This window comes from Phascolarctos cinereus, unplaced genomic scaffold (genome assembly GCF_003287225.1).
Source record: "Phascolarctos cinereus isolate Bilbo 61053 unplaced genomic scaffold, phaCin_HiC Scaffold_8;HRSCAF=390, whole genome shotgun sequence".
Taxonomy (NCBI): domain Eukaryota; kingdom Metazoa; phylum Chordata; class Mammalia; order Diprotodontia; family Phascolarctidae; genus Phascolarctos; species Phascolarctos cinereus.
The window spans coordinates 27415983-27435120 of record NW_027556291.1 but is presented as its reverse complement, the minus strand read 5'-3'; the positions used below and the strand labels follow the sequence as shown (position 1 = coordinate 27435120).

General features: G+C 42.7%; 1 protein-coding gene across 3 annotated transcripts in view; it reads left to right on the top strand.

Moving 5' to 3' along the window:
- The first annotated feature begins 380 nt into the window (after nucleotides 1-380).
- Nucleotides 381-19138, top strand: part of LOC110199980 (uncharacterized) — a 51804-nt gene continuing 33046 nt past the window's right edge. Inside the window, exons 1-3 of one of the 3 annotated variants that reach the window (XM_020975039.2) lie at nucleotides 381-12290; nucleotides 13507-13633; nucleotides 18323-18424. In XM_020975039.2, coding sequence (XP_020830698.1) covers nucleotides 12258-12290; nucleotides 13507-13633; nucleotides 18323-18424 — 262 coding nt within the window. In that variant the 5' untranslated portion in view covers nucleotides 381-12257. Of the gene's footprint in view, nucleotides 12428-13506; nucleotides 13634-15027; nucleotides 15552-18322; nucleotides 18425-19138 lie in introns of those variants that run through there. The other 2 variants (XM_078148009.1, XM_078148010.1) reach the window with 2 other exon arrangements.

Sequence of the window (19138 nt, the reverse complement as noted above, 5' to 3'; positions counted from 1 at the left end):
TTTAGGTCCGTCATAGGGAAAATGAAAGGGTACAGCTATATGATCTCTAAGGACCCTTCCAGCTTTAAAATTTTATTTCACTGGGCTTCAATATGATCTTGTGATTCACGAGGTATATCAGGAGACACCAGCACCAACATCCTCACTGAATAGAAATGAAGACCTCTTTTGGCTTTCAGGTGGACGTAAATCATTTAAAATTAATTAACCATGTACTATGTATTGGGGATACAAAGACAAAATTGAAGGGGAATGTTTTAATTGCCTACTATGTGCTAGGCATTGTACTAAGTGCTTTACAAATAATGATGAGACCCCTGGCCTCAATACAAAGTAAATAATGGGGGGGGCAGAAATGGGAGGGGAAGGTGCTATTTGACTAGAGTCTAAGGAAATCGGGGATTCTAGGAAAGGGTATGGAGGTGCATTGTAAGCATTCAGGATAAGCAGTGCAAAGGCACTGGGGTAGATGAAATATGTATGAGGAACAGCAGGAAGGCCTGTTCTTACTCTGGAATGAACCACGAAAATATTGGGAAAGTTGGATAGGCCCAAGCTGTGAAGGGTTTTAAATATCAAATGGGGGAAAATGTGCTTTTTGTCATACAGATAGTAGGAAGCCTCTGGAGTTTATTGCGCAAGTGGGTGACAATCTGTACTTTTGGAAAATCACTTTGATAGCTCTGTCAGGATGGCTTCCTGATAGAGGGGAGAGATGAGATAGGGAAACCAATAAAGAGGTGATGTAAGGAGGGATGAGAGCCTGAATTTGAGTGTTAGGTAGTGGAGAGAAGAGCATGTATATGAGAGATGTTCAAGTGGAAACAAAATTTGGCAACTGATGATGTTTTAGTAGATGAGGTTAAGGAATTGGAGGTAACACCAAGATTGTTAACCCTGGATACCTGGAAGGATGGTGGGATCCTCAATAGGAATAGGGAAATTTGGAAAAGGGTGTGTATGTGTGGGAATATAATGAGTTCAGTTTCAGACAATTTGTGTTTGAGATGTCTACAGGGTAGCTTATTTGAAATGTCCAGTATGTGATGTGGGACTGAAGCTCAGGAAGGATAATAGGGCTGGGTATTATGTGTTAGTGCCTACTATGTACCAGGTGCTGCTAAATGCTGGGTATACAAGGAAAGGCAAAAACAGCCCACCCACCCCTCCAAAAAAAAGTTCCTATTCTCAAGATGCTTGGGCTAATGGGGGAATCAACAGGTAAACAACTGTGTACAAATAAATTTATACAGAATAAATTGGAAATAATCAGCAGGGGGACACATTTGAAGTAAGGGAGACCAGGAAAGGCTTTTTTAGAAGGTGAGATTTTAGCTGGAACTTGAAAGAAGCCAAGGAGGCCGTAAAATGAAAACAAGCAGGGAGACAACTCTAGGCTTGGGAGACAGATAGTGAAAATGCCTAGAGATGGCTTGTTTGGGAATAATAAGGGTGGAGGGAGTAGGGCTATAAAAAGTTGAAGATGGTTTTGTGTCTTGGAGGTAATGGAGCCATTGGAGCTGAGGGAATGGAAGAAAAGGGTCAGACCTGTTTTAGGGAGATAGGTAGACAGGTGAATGGAGGAGGACTGAAATGAGGAGGGACTTGAGGCTAGAGGTCCTGCACCAGGTGGAGACAGTGTCAGAGGAGAGAAGGAGGCATATGTGAGAGATGCTAGAAAGGTAAAATTGACAGGATTTGGCAAACATTGAAAATGGGGAGTGAGAATTTAGGATGACACCTACATTGTGAGCCTGACTGGTAGGATAGTGGTGCCTTCAATAAGGAAGTTAGGAAGAGGGGAGGGGTTTGTGGATAAGATAATGAGTTCAGTTTTGGATATGTTTATATGTTTTGGAGAATAATCAGTTATCTAATAGATAGTTAGAGATAGGAGGCTTGAGGCCAGGAGAGAGATTAGGACTGGATACATAAATGTGAGAATCATCTGCATAGAGATAATTGAATCAATGGGAGTTGTTGGAAAAGTGGTAAAGGTAGGAGGACAACCAAAAGAGCAGCACCCCTAAAATCTGGGGAGAAGAGGGTACTATGTAGTGGTAAAGGTTGTCGAGACAGAAGATACCATTAGGTTTTACAGTCAGATCATCAGTAACTCTGAAGAGGCATCTGGGAGTCATAGGTGTAGAGCTATTGAAGCTAGGGATGCTTCAGAGGTCATTGTGAAGAGAAGCGGGTCAGGAGCAAAGCTGTGCAGTCAGCCTACAATTGGGGGGCCACAACATGGATAGTGCAGCAAAGGAGATTCCGAAGGAACAGTCAGGTACCAAGAGAACTAAGAGCACTTGTAACAATCCAGAGAGGAAAGAGTATGGGAGGAGAAGGTCAAAGTCAGTTTTAAGAGGTTTAAAAATGAGGAAATGGAGGTAAATTTAAAACTTTTTGATTTTTTAAAAAGCCTTTGAGAAAGGGAGAGATAAAGTATGGTACATATTGGGAACGGAAAGTTCTAATGAGGTTTATAATGTATAGGCGAGATTTAAGACAACTTGGAAGGAATTGGTTAGATGGGGGAGCAATTGAGATAAAAGGGATAAGGTAAGCTATTCTGCTGAAGAATATGGCAGAGGAAGGAATCAGGGGTGTACTTGGAGGCAGACTTGGCAAAGAGTGGCCACCTCTTCAAACGTGTGCTTGGATAAGAAGCCTCAGTTCAAGAAATATAAGGTTAACCAAGATGGGGGAGTGGGTAATGAAAGATCCCATTAAATTTATTCATACTCGAATTTCTGACAACTAGCTAGTTTTCAGACACTATAGCAGAAGTGTCAGATGTGAGATGTGACTTAAAATACTCCTGAGTATGACCTGAACCAGATTAAAATGTAACTAGCAAATACTCAATATTATGTTTTAAAACTAAGTCAATATGGGGTCTGCAGGGATTTTTATGTCTTGATTGGTGGCCCACATTTCACTTGAATTTGATACCACTGCTCTAAAGCTTGACAGCTGCAATTTATAAGTACAACAAACAGGTTACCTACACTTCACCTGAGACCTACTTGAGGCAGGTAAGCTAATCTGAAAACTATTACAATACACTGAGTGTGTGGTGATGAGGACCTGTACCTGAATGGTGACAGAACCAGATGAGAGAAGACGATATATATGTGTGTATAGGAAAGTTAAATGTGAGTTGTGTTTTGGAGGGGTTTGAGATATCTGTAGGAGACATTCAGTTTGATATGCCCAAGAGGCAGTTGGATATGCAATTTGATTGGAGTTCAGGAGAGAGGTTCATGTTAAATAAATAGCTTTGAGAATTACCAGCATAGAGATAACTAAATCCATGGAAGCTGTTGAGATCACCAAGTGCAATAGTACAGGCAAAAAGAAGTTAAAGCCAGGACTTTGGGGATACCCACAGCTAGTAGGCGTGACTTGGGTGAAGCTCCAGCAAAGAAGACTTGAGAAGGAGCAGTCAGACAGGACAACCATGACAGTAATGTTGCTGAAAACCTAAATGTCAAGCAAACGAGAGTTATTGGCAGTGTCAGAGGCACAGAAAGGTTAAGGAGGAGTACTGAGAAAAGACACAGTTAGATCTGACAGTTCAGAGATCTTTGGTAACTTTAGAGTAAGCACTCCATATTGAATGACAAGGTGAGAAGCCTGACTGCAGAGGGTCGAGGAGAATGTGAAGACCCTTACTGTAGATAGCTTTCTCCTCCACTAAAGGGAAGAGAGATACTGGACACTTGCAAGTGGAGGTGGTAGGATCAAATGAGGATTTTTTCAGGAGTAGAGGAAGGTAAGGGTTTGTTTCTAGGCAGCAAGAAAGCAAGCTAGTAGATAGGGAGAGATTGAAGATTGAGAAAGTGGGTAGTTTGCTGGAGAGGATGGGATGGAGTTGGATTGAGGGTATATAACATCTCTTGCATCTGATCCTTTTCCTTCACTAACATTAAAAACACCTGAGTTCAGACCCTCATCACCTCTCAGTTGGATAGTTGAATAATTTATTATCTGCCTCAAGTTGGTCGGCAAGTATTAGGTGGCTGCTATATGCCAGGTACTGGGGAATATAAGGACAAAGAAGGATGCCATCCTTGCTTGAAATGAGCTTACTTTCCCAGAGAGACTGTCTCTTCTAAGTGGGAAGACAAGTATGTATCAAATAAATACAGTAATACAGCATAAATATAAAGTTAATAAATGTATATACGTGTGTGTATATGTACACCCCCCCCCAAGAAGTTACAGGTAGTTTGAGAGTAAGGGCACTAGTAATTGGGGAAAGAGTGGGGATCAGGAAAAACTTCATGCCAAATATGCCTGAGCCTCATCTTAAGTGAAGAGAGGACCTTGGACAGAGGCACATCCTAGGCTTGGGGACTGACCAATGCAAAGGTACAGAAAGAAGGAACAGAGAGCTTACACAGAAGTCACTTATGTCCATCAAAGCTGGGAGAGTTAGAGCCATGTTATATAGGGCTTTCAAAGCTAAAGAGGTGAGTTTATATGTTAGTCTAGACAGAATAGGAAGCCACTGTAGTTAATTGTATAAGGAGTTCTGTGATAAGCTCTCTGTTTAAGAAAAAAATGCTTTGGCAGCAGTGTTTAAAATGGCGTAGCCAATAGTCAAAGTATTGAGAGACTTGAGGCAGAAAGACTAATTAGGAGGCTTTTGCAATATGTTAATGGTTCTCTAACTTTTGGGATTCAGGACTCCTTTATATCCTTAAATTTTTTCTTTTTCTTTTTGTTTGTTTTTGCTAGGCAGTGGGGTTAAGTGACTTGCCCAGGGTCACGTAGCTATTAAGTGTCAAATGTCTGGTCTGAGGCTGAATTTGAATGCAAGTCCTCCTGACTCCAGGGTTGGCACTCTATCTACTGCACCACCTAGCTGCTCCAACTCTTAAAAATTTTTAGATTCCCCAAAGAGCTTTTGTCTATGTAGGTTATGTCTATCAGTATTTACTGGTGTTTTTTTTTTAAACTTTTTTTTTGTTGTTGAGGCAGTTGGGGTTAAGTGACTTGCCCAGACACACACAGGTAGTGTCAAGGGTTTGGTCTGAGGTCAGATTTAAACTCAGGTCCTCCTGACTCCAGGGCCAGTGCTCTATCCACTGTGCCATCTAGCTGCCCCAGTATTTACTGTTAGTAAACATTAAAACATCTTGGTGTCATGAAAATAGTCTTGACCTCATGACCTCCAGGAGTTCCTGGACTAAGTGATGAGGGCGTCTTAATATATGCAAAGTCCTGGAATTTAAAGCTATTTGTAATCTAACTTTTTAGGCTTATTACTCCCCTTTATGCAACTAGCATGAGCAAATTTTGCATGGGAATAGAAAAGCAATGGTCCCTTTTGAGCAAACTTAAAATTGCAGAGTCACATTATATAAGTCTGGCAGGGGGGTTAAACAAGGGGAGCCTTAAATGTCTGGCAAAGGAGTTTGACCTTGACTCACTAGGGAGCCACTGTAGATTTTTTAACATGGCCAGCCAGACACTGTAGGGTACAAAAGATAGAAGGTAGTCTTGGCTCTCAAGAAGCCTTATGGTCTAATGAGGGAGACAACATGCAAAGAGCTGTACAAATGAGTTATATACAAGATAAATTATAGAGATACTCAGCATGGAAGGGAGATCATGAAAGGCTTCCTGTAGAAGGTGAGATTTTAGCTGGGACTTCAGGGAAGCCAGGATGTAAAGGTGAAGGAGAGCATTCCATGCGTGGGGGACAGCCAGTGAAAATGCTTAGAGCCAAGAAGAGGGTCTTATTCAAGGAACAGTAAAGAGGCCAGTGACACTGAATCAGGGTATGGGATGCAGGGTGTAAGAAGACAAGTGGTGTTGGTGGAGTCCTGGATATGAAGGGCTTTGAATGCCAATCAGGATTTTATATTTGATCCTTAAGGAGATGATAAGGAGCCACTGCAGTTTACTGAGTTGAGGACAATGGGGAGAGGTAATGTGGTCAGATCTGCACTTCAGGAATATCATTTTGACAGCTGAGTGGGGGCTGGACTATTGGAATGGGGAGAGACTTGAGACAGTGACCAATGAGCAAGCTAGATGTGAGGGGATGAAGGCTTACGCCAGTGTGATGGCAGTATCAGAAGAGAGCTAATAAAATTGCCAAGTGAAAGTGTAGAGAGAGGAGAGAAGAGGGCCCAGTCAGAGCTCTGTAGGATATCCACCCTTACTGGAAGATCCAGCAATGGAGACTGAGAAAGAGTGGGTCAGATAGGAAGAGAACCAAGATAGAGTAGTGTCAGGAAAAACCCAGAAAGATTTGTTAAGTCATTTCAGTAGTGGCCAGCTCTTTGTGACCCCATTTGGGGTTTTCTTTGCAAAGATGCTAGAGTGGTTTGCCATTTCCTTCTCCAGCTCATTTTACAGATGAGGAAACTGAGGCAAACAGGGTGAAGTGACTTGCCCAGGGTCACACAAGTAGTAAGTGGCTAAACAGCTCATAAGTGTCTGAGGCTGGCTTTGAGCCCAGGAAGAGGAGTCTTTCTGACTGCAGGCCTGGTACTGCAGCACCACCTAGCTGCCCCTGGAGAGAAGAGGCCATTAGATTTAGCACTTAAGAAATTGTTAGTAACTTTGGAGAGAGCAATTGTAATAGAATGATGAGGTCAGAAGCCAGATAGTAGAAAATGAAAAGGAGTCGGGGCACCTCGATATAATATCTCAAGTTTAGCCATTAAAGGAAGGGGATGTGGAATAATAGTGGAGATTAATGGATTGTGAGGGGTTTTTTGAGGGTGAGGAAGACGTGAGCGTGTTTGTAGGCAATAGAGAAGTAACCAGTAGACAGAATGAAGTGAGAATGGAGATGATAAAGGGACAGCCCTCTGGAGAACAGGAGAGAGAATGGGATCATGAATGCACATAGAAGGGTTTGCATTGGCAAGGACAAGGACCACTTTATGTGAGACAGGTGAAGGAGGAGATAGTGGCAGAAGGCATCTGTATGATAGGAGCTGAGAAGAGGGAGCTCTTGGGGAATGGCCCCATTTTTGGGCTAGTTCCCTAGTGCAGGTTATGAAGACCATTGCAGTAGCTTCTGTTCTGCAGCCTTCCCTTCATACTGCTGCCAGAACAATGCCAGATCTGGTCATAAAACTCCTTTGCTTGAAAATCTCAAATGACTTCCTGTTGCTTTCTAAGTCAAGTCAAACTGACTCTAACTTAAAGCTCTCCATGATCTGGTACATGTCCTTGCCAACTTTGTCTCCTGCTTCCTTATATGTATTGGGCATCCCAGCCAAAGTCTATCCTCTGCCACCCAGACATATACTGTTTTGCATATTTCCTTCCATGCTTTTGCTCAGGCTTCCCTATACCTGGTCTGCTCCTCCCTACCATATTTGCTTGTTGATTTCCTTCCCAACCCAAATGGCTCCTTGCAGTAACCTTTCCTGAATCTCCATCGTCAGTTTTGACTTTCTCTTCCAGACCATCCAAGGACTTTTTAAAAATCTGGAATGTGTATGTTTACTAATATATTATAGCTATTTGTGTTAGTGTCTTTTCTCCTGCACCTTTAAGTTCCTTCTTGATGGAAGGGAACTGTTTCTTACCTAAATTTTACCTTACCTAAATTTTACACTTTGTACCTGATAGCACTTAAATGCCCATTTTTTTCTGGTATGAGTGCTGGTTATCTTCTGGATTCCAGCTGGTTTGGTATCAGCAAGTTCTTTGGAGCGCTACAATTTAAAGGGTCACAAGGTTACTTCTGGAAGGGATGTTCGATAAGACATGAGGTTCTACTGAAGACTTTTGGATTGCAGGAGTAGATACTCAGCCCAGGAAGGTCAGTGTCAGATCAGGGAAGCAAGCCAATGGCAGGGAGCTGACACTGTCTCACTTACTGTGTTCTCCCAAAATTTGCCCATTTTTTTGTTGGTTACGTGCAGTCCCCATTCCCACCCTGCACTGATGCCAGCATGATCTGCCATGCCATGAAGGCAATAGAGATGAACTCTTTCTTCCCCCAAACATCTAAGATCTTAAGAGTGTAGATTAGGGGGAAGACTCCTACTAATTCCAGGTTGTGCTCATTAGAGCTTCCATGTTCTCTCCAGTGTAAGCCCCTCCTTGTCTGCCAGGCACTGGAGGAGGCCTCCACTGCCTCAGTGAGTTACAGTTGTATTGAAGAATATATTTTTCCTGCCCATCCACTGTGACTGCTATATGTAGGGAGTATCCTAGGACCTACAGCTGGAAAGATCCTTGGAGATCACCTCAGTCTTCCCCACTTTTCAAGTAAGGAAGCTGAGACCCGGAGAGGTTAAGTAATTTGCCCACCTTCACACATTAACCAGACTTGTGTAACATGAATGTGGTTGAGGCATGAGGAGAATAATCCTAGCTAGCAGGTTGTAAGCCTTACTACAAATTTGGAAAAGAGTGAGTTTACTTCCTGCCCATTTCTAGGCAGTTAAGCTGGTATGGGTTTTATAGAAGGATAGCCAGAACTGGTTCCCATCAATAATGTGCTCCGTAGGGGTACAATGTTCACTGCTTTGACTACATGAAGGCTATGCTGCAAGCTACGTAGCAGTAGTTTCCAATTTGTGTGGATCTATATGAATTCCCCACCATCCTTGTGCCACAGAATCAGGAGGGCTTGGGTTCAAATCCTACCTTTAAAATGAGCTAGATGACCATAGCAAAGTCACCCCTCCAAATCTCAGCTTGCTCATCTCTCAAGTGGGCATAATTATACCTGTAGGACTTTCAAGTAGTACAGGGTTGTAGCCTATTCACTGAGGTGCAAATGAGATAATGTGTATAAAGTGCTTTGGAAACTTGAAAGCAATCAATCATTAAGTGTTAAGTGCTTCTACTGTGCCAGGAAAACACTGGCAATAAAACTGGAAAAGCAAAGAAAGGCAAAACCAGTTTCTGCCCTCAAGGAGTTGGCATTCTAATGGGAGAGGCAACTTTAAAAAATATGAATGTCTGAGACGTATATAAAGTAGCACTACTAGTAACGAGTGGCATCACTTCTGTTATTTGCCCCGAAATCACCATTTCCTCCTCAAATTGCAATTTCTGCAACTAGCAGGTGCTGGCCTGGGTGCTCAAGGACAACTCAGACCGATTCAGCATGATGACTAGTATCTGGGGAGCAGATATCTTTGAGACTTGCCACCTTCTTATGATCCAGCTGGCAGCTGTGGGCTGAACATGGCATTCCTTCAAGCTGTGCCCATGCCCCCTGTCAATCAAAATAAAACCCCTGCTGTGTGCACATGCAGTTGATTCCTAGGGATTGGGATGAAAGAAAACTTTAAAACTTTGGCTACAATCAAAGTCATGATTCAGCACTCTTAAATTGCTGAATAACCCAGGTAGGTTGATGGCCATAGTTGCCTGGATTATTTCACAAGCAGGCACGGTTCCAGGGCACTGAAAGCCAATGGAAATCCTGCCCTGGAATTCAGGAGGAGGCGACATCATCTTCCACTATTCCTTGTCATTTGGGGTTGGTTCCTTGGACTAAAGTGGCTTTATAGAAATATTGGACGAGCTACTGAATGCTGAGAGCAATTGATACATTTAAGGAAAGAAGTCAGGGGCAACAGGACAGTGGTATTGGGATAGCTGATTTCTCCCCGTCCTACCTAACTCACATACATACACACTTGAACTGGGACTGATAACTTCCACATAACCTTGGGGAGGGACATAAACCAGGGGTGTTGTTAGAGAACCTTCAGTAAGGAGCTTTTCAGCCTGTGGCAGGAGGGATGGAGTCTATAACAGAACTGGCATCCTGTAGCAGCAAGCTCTTGCTTGCTCCTGTTTTTATCTTCATAAATTGGGGGAAGCTCAGAGTAAGAGCAATCCTAGAGTTTATGGGGAAGGAAGGGGTCTGGATCAGTCAGGACTGGTTGGTTTCCCAGGTCCAAAATCACAGACAGCAAGGTGTCAGCTGGGAAACTGGGACCTTCCAAGTGTAGAATATCCAGATAAATTGGGTTACAGAGCAGGAGTATAGGTGGTAGCAGGCAGGCTAGGGAAGACATGTCTAGGATATAGACAGCTTTTTGGAGGGAGGATAGGAAGGCCAGAAACAACAGGGTTTTTTCCAGACTATAATACCCCTGCAGGTGAATCTCTTAGTAGTCCTTGCTTTAAGAGGCAGGTTGGGGTGATGAGTGAGGTGTAGAAATGAGCTCAAAAGTCTCCTGAGTTCCCCAAATTGCCTAATAGGGGGCTCTTTTATGTGTAATAGAATGGGAGTTGGCTTATCAGAACCCTAAATAGTCTCACTAGGCAGAACAGAATGAAGGTAGTCTAGGATCCCCAGGTGGGAAGGTCTATAAATGTCTTTCATTGGACCAGGAACCTTAAGGATTCCTGTCACTTATCAAAACAATCCAGATGACTCTAGAACTCTACTATCAGAGTTTAGAGCAACTGACTGTAACATGAAATAGATTATTTCCTTCAAGTGTAATAGATCTCTTGATGCAGCCTCTTTCCAATTGTCATTGCAGCATCATGGGTGGAACAAGGATGGTAAACTGGTATTAGTTGACTTCCACTTGCCAGTGATTAGAGTAGCGCTGAGTCCAAGGGGAGGCAGTCCTCTCTGGAAAAGGAGGGTGGGAATGGAGTCTATATCCAATCAATCCTAAATCGGAGATTATTCAGAGCAGTAAAAGAGAAGAGGCTGAGATGGAAACCAACTGAGAGAGCAGAGATTTGGGCAGAAAGGGTGGTCAGTATTGAGTCAGGGGGTAAGCTGGTGGGAGTATGTTGGGGAATTTGATGCTTATGTGATTTAACCTGCCTCTAAAGCTTTAACCTTTTATGGTGACTTTACCTATTCTCTGTCTCTGTCTTATTACTCATTACATGTCAGCATCAGCATGGTCATGGGTCAAGTCAACTTTAGGCTCAGATAAATTGAAGAAGGGGGGAAATGGTGGCAGAAAGATGTGTAAGGCACCCCTTACAGTAGTCTTGGGTGATAATGAGCATCAATACCAGGACATGGGAGTAGAAAGGCTAAGATAATTAAGTTTGCTGATATTGGCTATGAGAACCCCATAGTTTTAAATGGATATTTGGGTAAATGGTGGTGCCACCAGGCTAGTGAAGTCAGAAGAATGAGCAAGTTTAAATGGAGGAAATGATAAGCTCATTTTTAGATGTGTTGACCTGGGGGCATCTCTAGGGCATTTAACTGAAGCTGCCCTATAGACAATTGTAGATATGATTGGACCTCAGAAGGGAGGTCTGGGAATCAATGCCCTAAGAGGAAACGAACTTGTCCAGGGAAAGAGTATATATAGAGGAAGGAGGTTATGTTTAGAGTCGGTAGACAGAACTGTGGGAAATACCAACCTTAAGATAACAGGAACCAGTGAAAAAATGCAGTGGTTAGAGAGCTAGGAGGGCACCCTAAATGAGCTTATGTGATGCCAAGGGGGAGAGAATACTAGTAGTAGGGAGGTAGTCAACATTGTCATTCTACAGAGAAGTCAGGGAGGATGAGAACTGGAAAACAAACCTTTGGATTTGTGTAACCTCAGAACAATTTCATTATCAGAAGTGAAGTCTGATCACAATAGCTTGAGTTGAGAGTGGGTAGTGGAGAAGTTGAGGCATTGAGTGTTAACAGCTTTTTCAAGGAGTTTGACAATGAAGGAAAGGGAATGGCCAAGTGGAGTAGTAGTTTGATGGGGTAGCAGGGTCAAAAGAAGGCTTTTAGGGTGAGATAGACATGGACATGTTTTAGGTAGATGGGAAAGGAAAGATGAAAGATTCAAGAGAGAGGGGATGATTGCAGGATCCCACAAGAGGCAGGAGGGAGTGACATCAAGGGCATATGATAGAGGGATGAACCTTTGTGATGGATATTTTTGTCCAAAGAGAGATTGAGCTATGAAGTTGATTTAAGAAAGAGGAAGGGGGTTAAGGGACCTCAGGTCAGATAGTCTTAGTCTTCTGAATAAATCAGGAGGGTGTAGCTGTAGGAAGTGGGGCCATGCTTAAGTGTGAGAGGGAGAGAAAAAAGATTGGAATGATTGCTTTGGGGAATGAGAGAATTCATAAGAGTAAAGGGAATGTCAAGCAGTAATGAGGGCCATAGTTATGTACCATTGTAATGGGCCACAGAATCAGCTCAGTTTAAATAGGTTTTAATAATTGAGTGGGAGGGAGGGCAATGAGGCAGTTGGGCAAGGTTGATCTTACTCATTACGCTTTGTACTTTCCTTAGCTCCATCTAATTGTGCAGAAGCAAAGGAGACAAGCTGATGCCAGGTGCTCCCCTGACAGCCAGATCCCAGGTGAGCTGTGGCTCCCTCTAGTGTTCCCAAGTTGTCATCACTACCAGTTGAATCTATCCTCAACATCATTCTTCCAGAGATGTACCCTTCAAGAACCAGAACCCCCGCTTCTAACCATTAGGAGTTGCTATGTGATGGTTGGTAGCTGCTATTATTATCTCATTTTATGGGTGGAGAAAATTAATGTATGAAGAAAGTATTTATTAAGCACTTACTACAACCCTAGGTCCCAATTAGTATGAATAATGAATCCCCCATAGTGATTGCATCATTTGAATTTATACTGCATGTTTCCATTGGCCTGGAACCAATTACTATATTTTACATAATTATAACTTCAAATAATGCAAATTCGAATACATGTGACCACTTCTGTGCTCAGCATTGGGGATAAAGATAGAATAGTAAGACAATCCCTGCTTTAAGGAGCTCAGATTCTAATGGAGATGACACATCTGGGCAGTTTCAGCTGCAAGTCAGATGGAAAGGTGCCATGGTCTTCTGGGTACAGTGGCAAAGTAGATGGTAATACTTCTAATGTAATTTCTGCTGATAAAATCATGTCAGTTTCTGTGATAAAACCATTTGACAGTGCCAAGGACTCTGGCGACAAGAACTTGTTGTCCATGGTACCCACAGGAGCAGTGACCAGGCTACATCTCCACAAGGGGTTGCTTCCTAGGATGATGGCTATGGATACTGGCCTGAAGGCATTGCTATTCCTGAGGCTCTTGGATGTAGGGTTCTGGAGTGTCTCCATCAGAATCTGAAGGGAGATAGTGGTCAAGGTGGTGGTGATGGTGGTTAAGCCTGTCTGGCATATGTTGCCTCCAGTCTCTCAGGGTACCCTCTGGCCTGCCTGCCCTGTGAGTGTCATTTGGATGGCACTTGGTGGGGATGGATGAACCTTTCTCCATAGGAGTTGTCTCCCTGGATGATGGATGTGAGGGCTGGGATAGAAGCAGGACCACTCCCAGGGCTCTTCTGCTTATATGCCTGTTGGTGGCAGCTGGTTAGCAGTTGTTGCTGGTAGTGATGAGGTGATATGCTTATTTATATTTTGAGTCAGGAATTGGAACTCAGGTTCCCTGACAGCTAATTAAGTATGCTTCCCACTCTACCTTGTATCCATCTTTTCTTTAATACGTTCCGCCCCCCTGCCCCCCAATTAGCCATGTAAAGTTGAGAGACCTCACCTCTGTTCTGGTGCTTTTAGGAGCTGGTAACATTTGAGGATGTGGCTATATATCTCACAGAGGAAGAATGGGTACTACTGGACCCTGCACAGAAGAGGCTCTACAGGAACGTGATGCTAGAGAATTATGGGAATGTGCTTTTACAAGGTAAGTGTTCTCTCCGGTCCCACTCAGGAAATAAGAGTAATTTTCAGTTTCCTCATTTGTTAATAACATAATTATGTGAAAAATTCTATAATTAATCAACATGCTTACTGTGTGCCCTAGGACAGCTAGGTGGCTCTGCAGTGCATAGAGTGTGAGGCCTGGAACCAGGAAGACTCATCTTCCTGAGTTCAAATCCAGTCTCAGACACTTACCAGATGTGTGACCCTGGGCAAGTCATTTAACCCTGTCTGCCTCAGTTTCTTCATCTGTAAAATGAGCTAGAAAAGCATATGGCAAACCATTCCAGTATCTTTGCCAAGAAAACCCCCAAATGGGGTTGCAAAGGGTCGGAAACAACTCAACGACAACAATGTGCCCTACACTGGGCTAAGTGCTGAGGATACAAAGAAAGTATTGTGTTTGGACAGTGGCATCAAGAGAGTGTTTTAAGGAAATGTGGTAATTGCCCTGTTGGATATGGACTTATAAATGTCATAAAAATTAGAAGTATTTAAAAAACTTAATAAATAGTATGGTTCTTTGGCAAATCTATGATTTCATTTGTATAGATCTCCCTCCAGAGACTGCCATTTTCCACATATTAAGCCCCAGAATATTACACAGCCTCCCGGATAAAATCCATAACCACACAAAGGGTTTGACTAACCATCTACATTAGAAAAACCAAGTGAATGAAGAATGCTTAGTGTCCAAATGGTGACATGAAGTTAGATGGACATTTTATAGAACTTATTCATACGTACATGCATATGTATATATATGTATATATGTGTGTAGGTATACATATACATAATATCCACACACATATATGTATGATGTATATATTGTTGTTAAGTCATTCAGTCACGGTCGACTCTTCATCACCCTGTGGATCATATCATGCCAATACTGTTCATGGGGTTTTCTTGGCAAAGATATTGGAGTGGTTTGCCATTTCTTTCTCTAGTGAATTAAGGCAAATAGAGGTTAAGTGACTTGCCTAAGGTCACACAGCTGCTAAGTGTCTGAGGGCAGTTTAGAGCTCAGGTCTTCCTGACTCCAGGCCCGGCACTCTATCCACTGCAGGGCCACTATAAAGATAGAGATCCACACATATATAGTATATTGAATAGACACTGCAAGTGGACAGTGAGTTGGACTCAGAATTAAATAGGAGAAAGAGAACAGGGAAATTCTTTGGGAAATGATAAAGCTCCATTAATGACCCCCAGCTCTCTGAAGTAATGGCCTATGTGCCATGCCTTCTTAGCCTTTGTAATTCTTTTCTGTATTTCACCAGAAATCCTTCATAAGTAATTACAAAGGGCAAATTTAAACTAAATAAATGTTAATTTTTTTCATTTTAGAAGGATTTCAATACTATCCTGTCCTTATATGACTACTAAGAGTGATTACATGGACTGCTTGTTCACCACACCTAAAGAAAGACATTAATGACCGAAAGAATGTCTAGAAAGGGACACCTGGAATGATCAAAGGGGAGAGTTTCTATATGGGGACAGAACATTAAAATGAGAACTTTTAAGTACAGAGTGTCCTGAAAGCCTTAGTGAAATTTTAAGCTTTAATAGCTTAAAACTACGCTAAGACTTTTAGGACACCCTATATTAAGAGCCAAAGGCCAAGACATGGGACGTGATCCAAGGTTGGAACATCTGAAGAGCATAAAAAGAGTTGACTTGGCCTGTGGAGCAAGGGGCCACCCCATGTGACTGAAACAGAATTTTGAGACAAATGAAAATAAATGGGACTTTACATGGCAGCAAAGTAACACATTCAACAGAATTATCAAGACTGTTTCTGTGTAATTCATGACAACTTTGGATGGGAATTTTTGACATGATGCTCTCCCAAGTTGGACTTGATTTGCTTGATTCAAGAGCTGTTTCCTTGACAGGTAAATTAGGAACCTCTCTGGTTTGTGATGCACCAGATTGCTTGGACTAGACTGAGGGGGGGGATTGGTGATATTTCTAGACTGTGAGAACATCCCCCCTCAACTTTGTAAACTTGAAAACTTAAACTTCATCTTTTTAAAGAAATTTGTTCTGTTGAACTCTCGTCTTGAAGTTGGGTAGTGGCAGGGCTGGCATTAGAACCTGGGTTTCCTAACACTTAAACCAGTGCTCTTTTCATTCACTGGACTCCATTGCCACATTCATCCCTTGCAATCTGGCTTCTATGACCACCTCTCTACTGAAACTGTTAGTCAACAAGCATTTATTAATCATTTACTGTGTTCCAGACACTGGGCCAAGTGCTAGGGATACAAAGAAAGACAAAAATAGTCCTCAAGAAGCTTATATTCTAATGGGGAAAACAATATGTACATTCAATAAATATATAGAGTAGATTGAACATAATATAGGAAGAAAGCACTAGCGTGGGGTGAGAACACGTGTCGGAGTTGGGACACATTAGGAATGTGAGATTTGAGCTGAGTCTTGAAGGAAGCCATGGAAAGTAAGAGGCAGTGAGGGGTGAGAGAGCAGAGCATTCTGGGCACAGGGGGTGACAGCCAGTGCCTCTGCCATGGAGTCAGGAGATAGAATCATACTGTTTGAGGAAAGTGGTCTCATAGACTCTGTGGAGGAGGAAAGTGTAAGAAGACCAGGTAGTAAATGGATTTAAATGCCGAATAGAGGAATTTATATCTTATCCTAGAGGTACTAGGGAGCCATTGGAGTATATTAAGTGGAACGGGAACGTGGTCAAACCTGTTTTGCTTGTTCTTTCTAAGGTTGCTTATGACTTTATCAGTCAGTCCAATGGCTCTGCACATGTGTATGTGTATGGTTTGTGTGCGTATGTAATTCTTAATTTGACACTACTGTTCCACCCCTTTCTTGAAGGCCTCTCCTCTCTGGTTCTCTATATCTTTGTGATATCCTGTTCTTCTGGTTTTCTGACCGTTCTCTAGAATCACAGACTCTCAGAATTGGGGGGGGGCCTTAGAGGCCCTTAGATCACCCAGAATTTCTTATATAGCATAACAGATATCTGGTCACCCAGACTTTGTTAGGAGGATTCCATTGAGGAGGAACCCACTGACTCCTGAGGTGGCCTACTTCAATGCTAGGTAGCTACCATTGTTAGGACATTTTCTCTGACATTGAGCTTCTGCATCTTATCAACTTCTACCCATTACTCCTATTCTGTCCTTTGGGGCCATGAAGAGTAAGCCAAATCCCTGTTCCATGTGACAGCCCTCCAGATACCTGAGGGTAGCTAACTTGTCCTTCTGAAATAGTCACTTCCTAAGTTCTCCAGTTCTTTCCCTCCATCCTGATATGGTGTGATCTCAAAGACTCTTCACCTTCTTGGAGGCAACATTGCCTTAGTGCAGAGATCATTGGACTTAGAGTGAGGCAGATCTGTGTCCAAATCTTGCCTTAGGTACTTATTAGCCATGTGACTTGTTAGCTGATTAGACACTTGACGTCTCTATGCCTCAGTTTCCCTCATCAGTAAGATGAAGGGGTTTGGAAGCTGGAAGCCTGAAAGTCTCCTTCCAACTCTTAAGTCTCTGATCCGTTCCCTTCTCTGGATTCTCTCCAGTTTACCTGTGTCCTTCCCAAAGTGAGGCACCTGGAACTGAGTGAATACTTCAGGTGAGGTCTGCCTGGGCCAGCCGTACACAACTCCACTGTCAACTCCCTGATCCTGGGTATTCTGCCTCTTGGAAATTAACCTAAAATTGCATTAGCTCCTTGCTGTTAATTGATATTGTGCCATGTCTCCCTGCAAAGGGATTTGGAGTCACAGAACCTCCTTATTTTACAGGTAAGGGCAGTGAGTCACTTTATCTCCTCCAGTTTCACTGCCCTCATCTGTAAAATGAGGAGGTTGGACTCCCAGCTTTCATCCTCTGATCCTTTGCTTCCTGTGACCTCTCTGAAGTTTCTGCCTTATTTCTGAGATTTGTTATGCACTCAGTGAACTTGAGCTTCAGGAATGAAAATTCCCAGTTCTTGTTGCATCCTCTATCAGGGCCTTTTTCTGCTCCCTAGTCTCAGGTCATTGGTTTGGCCTTTATCGAGGCCGGGGGCAGGAGGAAGGGGAAGGAATAAGCATTTATATAATGCCAGGCATTAGCTAAGTGCTTTAGAAATATTATTTCATTTGATATAGAGGTGGAGATGGGGGCATCCTGCAACTATCCCTAGGTCTGCCTCTTCCCAGCCCCAGTGAGTCCCTAGAGGAAAGCTTTCTGGATTCTATGAATGTGATTCTCAATGTCCATATCTTAGGACCCAAGAGTTTCCCAAGACAAAAAAAAAAATTGTTCTTCTCTGCCCAGATCATTTGCTCCTTGACATTGCAATCCCTTGCCTACCACTGCCCCTTCTAGGTAGAACACTCCTGAAGTCCCTGTAGAGAGATATTCCTGTGTATATTTCTTTCACCCAATCCCTAAACATACAGTGTCTGTCAACAAGTCACAAGAATTTATTAAGTGCCTACTGTGTGCCAGGTACCATGCTAAATAAACACTGGGGATATAAAGAGAGGGAAAAGATGGTCTGTTCTCAAAGAGCTCACATTCTAACTATATATACAGGATAAATTGGAGGTAATTTCAGAGGGAAGGTGTCTGGGGTTGAGCTCTGCCATGGCTCTCTGTCCTAAAATCAAATGGCTATAATCTGCTTCCTTTCTCATGATCAGGATTTCCAATTCCCAAACCAGACCTAATCTCTCGGCTGGAGCGAGGGGAAATACCATGTGTGCCATTTCTGCTGAGAACGAAGATTCAAGTGATTCGTTTTGGTGAGTGAGGGAACAACATAAACATCTATGGGAGTCAACAGGAATAAAAATAGGTGAGTTAAAGTAGAGGCAGTCTTAAGTTACTGCATGGAGAGGAAACACCAGTACCACTTCAGCTTACCCACCCTAAATTCTATGATCCTATGACCTCCTTTTTCAGTCTCAGATTCCAGGGTTACTTTTTTATACCATCATGACCCCCTTTCTAAGCCAAAGCAGCAGTGCAGCTCTTAATTCTACTCACTTATTTGGACCATAAAATGACTGGCCTGAGGTCACTTAGCTGATGAGTGACAGTGCCAGGATTCGAAACCAGGTCTACTGGCTCCAAATCCAGTGCTCTTCTAGCTAGGCTAGCAGTTTCTCATGGAAGAAAACAGTTGCTCCCATATTGCCCTTCATCTATGCTCAGGCTTATCTCTTTGTACTTCCGTTGGGCATCACTCCCACACTCCTTCAAATCTCATCTTCATCGAGTTCACCTTCTCTTTTCCCTTTCCTGCCGTTTTTTGCTTCTTTTATCTATTTTATGTCAACCACAAGGCTCTTCTTCATCCTTTGAGTTTATTTTATTCTTTGTCACTCATTCCTAAATATTTTTATTCTGTGGCTTGCTTGTTTCATTCTCATTCTTTAGATGACTGTGACTTTGTTTGTATTTATTTGGTTTGGGTGACCATATGGAATGCAGCATGGTATAGTGGATGGAGGGCT